Source organism: Nannobrachium achirus (assembly GCF_963921795.1).
Source record: "Nannobrachium achirus genome assembly, chromosome: 12".
NCBI lineage: Eukaryota > Metazoa > Chordata > Actinopteri > Myctophiformes > Myctophidae > Nannobrachium > Nannobrachium achirus.
Window position 1 is genome coordinate 54,020,302 of NC_137832.1, and position 8,275 is coordinate 54,028,576.

The window sequence follows — 8,275 nt, forward strand, 5'->3', positions numbered from 1 at the left end:
CACCTTATCAATCCTTCTTGTTGAGCTGGGCTTTTCTCAAGCCCACTATTGAGCGTTTACTAATATTCCGTGGAAAGACGTGAGAACAAATTATGAACAGAACTGGTATCTTTTTTCATTGGCCAGTTATGAGTGACTGTGAGATTGTGGCTGGCCAAGATTAAATGAAGATGGCAAAAGTTTTAAATATCTTAGCTACCATTAAAACAACCATTCATTAATGTGCAATAAGTGTTAGATAGCTTTATATCACGAATACTACTGTAATAATTTCTTGATCGCCTCTTGTCTTGATTGTTTAAACATGACGTCATGGGCCACTATGCTCGATAACAGGCTTGATAATGGGCTCAGGTTTCGAGCTCCATCCCTACTCAAGGTGTCAGTGATGAGAAGAGGGGTGACTGCATCCACCAGACAGTGCTCAAGTATTTAGTTGACCGGGGTCCCCCAGGGCCCTATACTTGGTTCGCTACTTTAACCCTCTACGCCAAATTCCTTCACTGACAATAGTGATCTACAAGCAGAGCTTGTACATCTGCTATTTCCACAGAATGTTCACCCGAGATTAGTGAGGAGCAGGCAGTCAGGATTGTACTTTGTGTTCTATAGTGAAGATTCCAGCTAGAGCCACTTCCCACGATTAGATAGTAAAACACATGATGGACTACATAGACTTTTTTTTTTGTTTCTCTTCCGCCCCTTGTAAGATCATGACTACCACAGCATGTTTGCAATGTTACGCAACTCAAAAGGACACTGTCAATCAATGCTGTTTGTGTTAATGTCACTGACATAAGTCATGTCATTGTTGACAACGGGCCTTCAAGGTTAGAGTTGAGCAGGTGTGGCTTGCCACTTTCTGCTTGTATAGTCCTCATTAAACCTTCCTAGTGTAGGTGTCTGTCAAACATAGCTTTCAATCACTTGAAAGCCATCAGCTTGCTATGGCTAAAACAGCCACTGAACTCAACCATGAAGTCAAATGCCAGATGTATGCCTGTTATCCCCACTTCCTCAATTGTCTCCTGTTCTCTTTTTCAAAACATGGCATTGTATTGTTAACAATATGTATTTAAAGTTCCATGTAAGTTGGACTTTCCCATTAACTAGCTAATCACATGTTTAACAAAGTTGCATTACTACTAGTAATGACAAATAGGGCTAATAAGAGGGTGAGGACTGGAGTGGACCATTGTTGGAGCTGTTGGAGCATACAGGATATTTAGTTTGGGTGGCTCCGTTTAGTATAGCCTATATCCAATATATACTGTCTAAAGAGTGACAATAAACAAAACAAAAACTGACTGTAGTGCAAAAAGAAGGAATTTGACCAATGTCGAATTGTATAGAACAGAATATCAATATGAATGAAGTGTTGATCCCATGAATGGTGCACAATGTGCCAGACATGACATGTTACCATACCAGGCATCAAGTGTCAGGCTACATACCCTCTGCGATCAGCTCCTCCACGGTGACCTGATACCGGCCCACGGCGAACACCTTCCCCAAGTAGCTGCTGACTCCGCTGGAGCCCGACCCGGACGCACCTCCCAGTCCGCCGCTTTCGGACTTTGGCATTCGTGAAAACTTCTTCATTCTGTATTATTACTCTCTCTTCTGTCTGAGCAACACACCAACCAACCCAACCCAACCCTTGTTGTGTGGGGGGAAATCAAACTAAACGACGTGGTAAAAGTTCTTCTTTGAATCGTACCGGGCGACGACGGTCTTCTCTTCTCCCCCTATCATCAACTGAGTGTTCTCTCCTCATGCATGCTCCGTGCGGAGGGGCTGAGGAGCTACTCCACCGTCATGATCACCAGAAAACCAGTCTTATCCGACGGCCTGTGCTGTGTGAAGAAGAACAGCTTCCAGATCACGTCCCACTCCACTCCACTCCCTCCCCCCGTTCACCTCACCTCACCGCCGGGGTGCGAATGACAGCAGCATCCAGAGCAGAGAGTCCACTCCTCCGGATGACTGACCGCTTGTTTGTTTGCTGGTTCCCCCCGATTTGCGTTCGTGAAGCTCCGTCACCGTCACTCCCTCACACAGTCATGACACATCACGCTATATAGCCTGTGTGTTTCCAGCTGCAGCTAGCATGCTGCTGCAGTCAAGTCCAGAGTCAACAACAATGAAAGAGGAATCCTCCAACAACAAGGCTGGTGTTGTTGACTGGCTGGCGGCGCCGAGATGAGACGTCTTTGTGCGGGGTGGTAACCTCTGGAAATAATGAACCCTAGCGGGACAGCCAGGGCTCGTTTTGTTTATTTATTTTTGCTTATATTGTCCCACCACACACGTCTTCTTCCTCTTCACCTCCACCTCGCCGCGGCGTTATTAGCCTGTTAGCTTTAGCTCAGCTTGGCTAACTAACTAACACAGTAGTGTCTCCTAGTCCTCTCCAGTCTCCTTCTCCGACCGTAGGAGCGAGGACTCGGCGCTACGAGCGGCCGCTCTGCACGCCTCATGCAAGGCGGTTAACTCAAAGAAGGCAACGGAAGGCGACCCAGCGGGGACCGAGGGAGAGACGACAGAGCGCTTGGCTGCTTTGCTGTGAAAATTCACCCACATTCGGTCCTCTTTTTTGGCTCATTCCCCGCCGCCTCTCGTCCGTCTGCGGCTCATTGTCGTTAATTACGCTTTCGTTTCGTTCAAGTTCACCGTTAAAAGTCAGGCAGAACAGAACTCCCGGGGCTGGCAGGGCAGCGGCAAGCAGCAGCGTGAGCGAGGGGACGGGCGGAGGATGGAAGAGTAGAAGAAGTGGGCAGGGGTGGAAAAAGTACTCAAATGTTTTACCTAAAGTAAAAGTATCTACTCTGTTGGGGTACGGTCACACCAAAGTTGGTTGCCAGCTGATTTCATTTCAATGGGAATGGAAAGGATTTTTTTTTTGATCTGCCATTTGCGGATTTTTGCAAAAATCCGCTCCATTCCCATTGAAATGCATTGTCAGCATCCGTTCATCAGCTGGCAACTATACTTTGGTGTGAACGTACAAGTACAATTCAAAATATAATTGAGTAAAAGTACAAAAGTATTGATATCAAAATGTACTTGAAGCAACAAAAGTAAAAGTACAAAATGATCTACATCTACTTGTAGATAGGCTATTTTCAAACATATCAGGTTTAAAATAGGGCTAAAGTGCTTAATGTGTGTTTTGTAATATTATAATTTATAATTTATATCTACAAAATAATGTAGTATTACTATAACGTTTTCAAAAACATTAAATGCAGTGAAAGTACACTATTTGCCTCTAATATGTAGTGGATTAGAAGTAAAAGTATTGGAAATTGGAAACACTCCAGTAAAGTACGAATACCTCAAAATGTTACTTGTGTACAGTACTTGAGTGAATGTACTTAGTTACTTTACACCGCTGCCAATCATGTTAACAACCTAACCCCAGCTGCTGGTGGTCCCGCCCCTCTCCGCTGTTCCGATTGGTGAAAGAGACTCTGTGTTCGTGTCTGATTGGGTGGTGCCATGGTGGGTGTCAGTCTATCGCGCGAGGAGGGGCGTGTCGCTTGACAAAAGTTAGTTTAGGCTGGGATCCATTTCACTTTGCTGAGTTGCAAATCCGGTCTTGAGCGGATACGGAAACGGTCAGTGTGTGCGTGTATGTGAAGGGAAAATTACAGGATACAGCAGGCGGGTTTAGACCAGAGCCTAAGCACTAAGTGATGAATTGAAACTAGGTGCTGTGGAAAGCAAAAATCTACAAGATCTACATCTAAGGTTACCTTGTAGGTCTGTTCTTTTTTGCAAAGCGACACCATAGTACTATGGAGTATAGGCTTTAGGTTGAAGGACATAAAACAGTCAGTAACACTACCAGTAAGATGCCCTAAGGGCGAGAAGCGACCCACGCTGAAACAACAGACTGACACAATATGTCCATATATGGGCTTTCCTAGATATGGGCTTAATATTGATGACATCAGGGATCTCCATATATGGGCATAAAAGGAACAATGACGGAATTAAAGTGTGACTTGCGTCGCAACAACCATAATGGTTATCATGAAACTGACACAATATGTCCATATATGGGCATTCCCACTGCCCAGGCATAGGCTTAATATTGATAACATCAGGGATCTTGGCCATGTATGGAGCGTGACATTAGGCGTGACGCACACACGTACATGATCTGCAGGTTTTCATACTAAATGCGACCTACGGTCGCGATATAAGGCTAGTTATTGATCAGTTATCTTGGCTATTGAAGACAATAATCACCCACCCCACACACACTTTTGTTGTGCGCCTAATGAAGGGTTTATGATGGTCTAGTTAGTATTTAGGGCATAGGTTACAGCTGTCTGTTCTGTGTGGGTGTCAAATAAACATGATTTATTGTGCAGCTTTCCCACTAGTCCAAAAAGGGACGTTCAGTGACAGTAGCCTATGAGGAATTAATGTGTAAAAGTTGTCAGGATATTTTAATTTTGAACAAAAAGCATCAGTGTGTGTGTAGTTTGGATACATACACTACATTGCTGGCTGGCCAACTGTATGCAATTTGCTCACTTTGCTCTTTACAAGAAAATACCCCCTTGAAAGACGAAGCAGTTTGCTGGTGGGTGGCATGGTGGCAACTCGATCGCAATGTTCACATTTGGGTCACACACACAGTGTCACACACACAGTGTCACACACACACACACACACACACACACACACACACACACACACACACACACACACACACAGCCTATATGGAAAGCACATGGCAGAGACACAGATTACATAAGAGATGAGGAGCAGAGAGAATCACATGACTCCAAACTCCGTGTCTGGACACATCCTGTTCCTCCTCTTCGCCCCACAGGAGGGTCTCTGTTGACACACTTATTGTTCTCCCATTTCTGAGGTGAATGATGCCACCTGCTGGTGACTTCTGTCCTAAAGCAGTGATTCTCGAACTTTGTTTTTATTTTATTTTCAGGGACCCCCAGTTTGATGTGCATTAGTTTAGGCCACAGGCCCCCATTTTGATACCCTTTCCTGCTCTGGACCAGCTCAGTGGCCTTGTGGTTTAGAGTGTCTGCCCTGAGACTGGGAGGTCGGGACCGATCCCCGGCCAGGTCATCCAAAGACTTGTGGGACCCAGTGCCTCCCTGCTTGGTTCAGCTAGCTCTGGTCCAGACGCTCTGACAGGCGGCTGACTAAAAGACTAGACCAGGATTTCTCTACCCCTTCGAGGGCTCAACTGCCCTGTGGCTCGGCAAGGCATACTTACTTTACTTTCCCCCTCTGGGACCCCAAACAGGGGTCATTAATATGTTTGTACACGGACAGATGTTTACGTGGCCAGACTAGGTCTTGTCAGTAGCACATTTTAGATTTTCTTTTTTACATATCATTATAAAGGTCTTATTTTGATCATAAGACCAATTACTGAATGCGAATGTCATTCTCCAGGTTTTCTTCAGAATGACACTCATTTACTACGACTCTATGTGTGGCACATTAGGAGTTGGATAGGACAGTGGTTCTTTAACTTTTTAGTTTCAAGGACTAACTCGGAGTGTATACACTCATGCCTCATTCACAAACATCCCCATCGATCAAAACATCTTATCAAATTGTGGGTCCTTGAAATAGAAAAAGTTGAGAATAGGCTATGCATATGTTGTGGTCTACCTTTGAACTTCTGAAATTCTTTGCGAGGAAGATAGAACAAAAATTCATATTCGGGACAGAATAATAATCACAGGCAGTTCCTTTCTGTTCCATTCTCGTCTCGGTAGTGCTGCTCTGACTTTATGGGGTTCTGACCGCATAAACTGTCTCATATAGCAGTGTGTGAAGTCCTGTGTGTGCTAAGTGGCGACGTCTCCTGTGGCCCTGGTATTCCCTTCAAATTATGTCACCACCATATATCACACTACACATGCATTCAAGCACACACACACACACACACACACACACACACACACACACACACACACACACACACAGTGGGTCTGCAGACAGATAAAGATGCAGTTTGGCAGCCTCTGCTGTCCTCATTTCCTTCGACAAGAGAAGAGGGGCAGGGTAGCGGAGTGGAGTGAGGGGCCGGGTCATTACGGTGGTTTTAACGAGGAACTGGACTTTGCCTCCAGGGTCTCCTCCACCTCAATAGGAAGTGAGTGACTGATTGGCCCTGGTTTTACCATCAGCAGTGGCTCAGCAGCATGCAGAGCCACTCAATCTCCTCTGCTGCCTGGTAATAGGGAGTAAAGCTCAGCTTGTGATCAGCTTTCTTTCTTTGTTTCTTTCAAAGCCATTTCACAATAGGGGAGCCGTAGCCATAGGTGTTGTGCTTCATAATGGTTTTAGAGAGTTACGTGGTTCTGTAAAACAATATATGATATTAAAAACAAAATGTACTTTGAAATACTTAAGTAGGTTCCAGTAGGCAACTTTAACTCAAGTAGAATATTTATAACTAGAAAGATGCAATTGAAAATTGCAAGTGTGGTTGCCGTCGACTCTAATGGGGAGCCAATCAGATAGGGGGGAAAGGATGACATCACAATATCAAGGTATTGTGATGTCTGATTGGGTGAAGGCTGGGTTACATCAGATGATGAGAAAAAACAACAAGAACAATAGTCTGTGTTTGCCCTGCAACCACACTAATAATAATAGTAGCCTATTAATGTATTATTATTAATAACTTTCACTTATAACTATATACAGTGACTCACATTATGTACTTGAGGCCTACCACTGCTTTCCCATTGGAGGTATTGTCGCAGCTCAACAGTGCTCTCTGCTGGCTCAGGCTAATCCACACACAAACTAATATACTGTATACCAATATATGGGCATAAAAGGGACAAGGACGGAACTCAGGGAGAGACCCGACCCGATAGCCTTCACCTCACAAAAACTCCATATTTGGACCAGGACAACCTATATCCATATTTGGAGCCGGCAAATACATCTAACTGCTGACATCAGTCTGATGGTGTCTGATGTCACAAGCACACAGCCAAGCACTATAAAGGGTGGCCATTACTCCTTGAGCTCAGATGCAAGCAGAAGCTCTACTACTAAGACACCATCTGAATCTGAGTGGGTCTTGACTGAGGTTCAAACAAGGACAACTGCGCAAATTGGAATTATTACTATTATTAAATACTTATTTAAGGTCTGAGTGTGCCCTTAGATGTTAAAACTGTCCAAGGACGACCAACATACTGCTTGCCGCAGACAAAGATAGATATTTAGAGAGAAATAGATAGTATATACAGAATAAAGAGATAAGAGCAAGGGAGAGGGGTTCTGCAGGAGTGACATGGCGTCGTCACGAGGCTGGCGTCAACATGGTGGTCTGGCTTTTGCCAAGGTTCAGTGTAAAGACCACCCTGACGCTCAACTGGTCGAGGACTACAGAGCGGGGGACATGATATGCACGCAGTGTGGCCTCGTGGTGTGCGACCGCGTCATCGATGTGGGCTCAGAGTGGCGCACCTTCACTAACGAGAAAGCCACCAAAGACCCGTCCAGGGTGGGGTACCCCCAGAATCCACTCCTCAATGGGGGGGACCTGACCACCATAATCAGCAAGGGGACAGGCGCGGCCAGCTTTGATGAGTTCGGTAACTCCAAGTATCACAACCGTCGCAACATGAGCAGCTCGAACCGGGCCATGCTCAACGCCTTCAAAGAGATCACCACCATGGCAGACCGCATCCACCTGCCGACAGACATCATAGACAGCACAAACAATTTATTCAAACAGGTTTATGAGAAGAGGATCCTGAATGGGCGCAGTAATGACGCCATTGCCTCGGCCTGCCTTTATATTGCCTGCAGACAGAAACGAGTTCCCAGAACGTTTAAAGAGATCTGCGCCGTCTCCCGGATCTCCAAGAAGGAGGTCGGCCGGTGCTTCAAACTGATCGTCAAGGCGCTGAACACCAGCGTGGACCTCATCACCACGGGAGACTTCATGTCACGCTTCTGCACCAACCTGGGCCTGTCCAAGCAGGTGCAGATGGTCGCCACCGGCATCGCCGAAAAGGTTGTGGCGTTGGACCTGTTGCCTGGCAAGAGCCCCATCTCAGTCGCCGCGGCCGCCATCTACATGGCCTCTCAGGCCTCTGCCGAGAAGAAGACCCAAATAGAGATCGGAGACGTTGTCGGTGTGGCAGACATCACGATCAAACAGTCCTACCAGCTCATTTACCCACATGCCGCAAACCTCTTCCCTGCGGGTTTCAGGTTTGACACACTTGTGGACAAGCTGCCCCAAGTGTGA

The 8,275-nt window shown here is 45.9% G+C and overlaps 2 protein-coding genes across 3 annotated transcripts in view; one reads left to right on the forward strand and one right to left on the reverse strand.

Moving 5' to 3' along the window:
• bmp2k (BMP2 inducible kinase) overlaps nt 1-2,667 on the reverse strand; it is an 81,287-nt gene extending 78,620 nt beyond the window's left edge. For both annotated transcript variants that reach the window (XM_080738101.1, XM_080738100.1), the window contains exon 1: nt 1,455-2,667. In XM_080738101.1, coding sequence (XP_080594227.1) covers nt 1,455-1,602 — 148 coding nt within the window. In that variant the 5' untranslated portion in view covers nt 1,603-2,667. The remainder of the gene's footprint in view (nt 1-1,454) is intronic.
• A 4,642-nt stretch (nt 2,668-7,309) lies between these two features.
• On the forward strand, nt 7,310-8,275 carry LOC308295711 (transcription initiation factor IIB-like; the record flags this gene model as incomplete). Its single annotated transcript, XM_080738758.1, has 1 exon — nt 7,310-8,275. One exon carries the CDS (start codon nt 7,310-7,312, stop codon nt 8,273-8,275), a length of 966 nt encoding a protein of 321 aa, XP_080594884.1.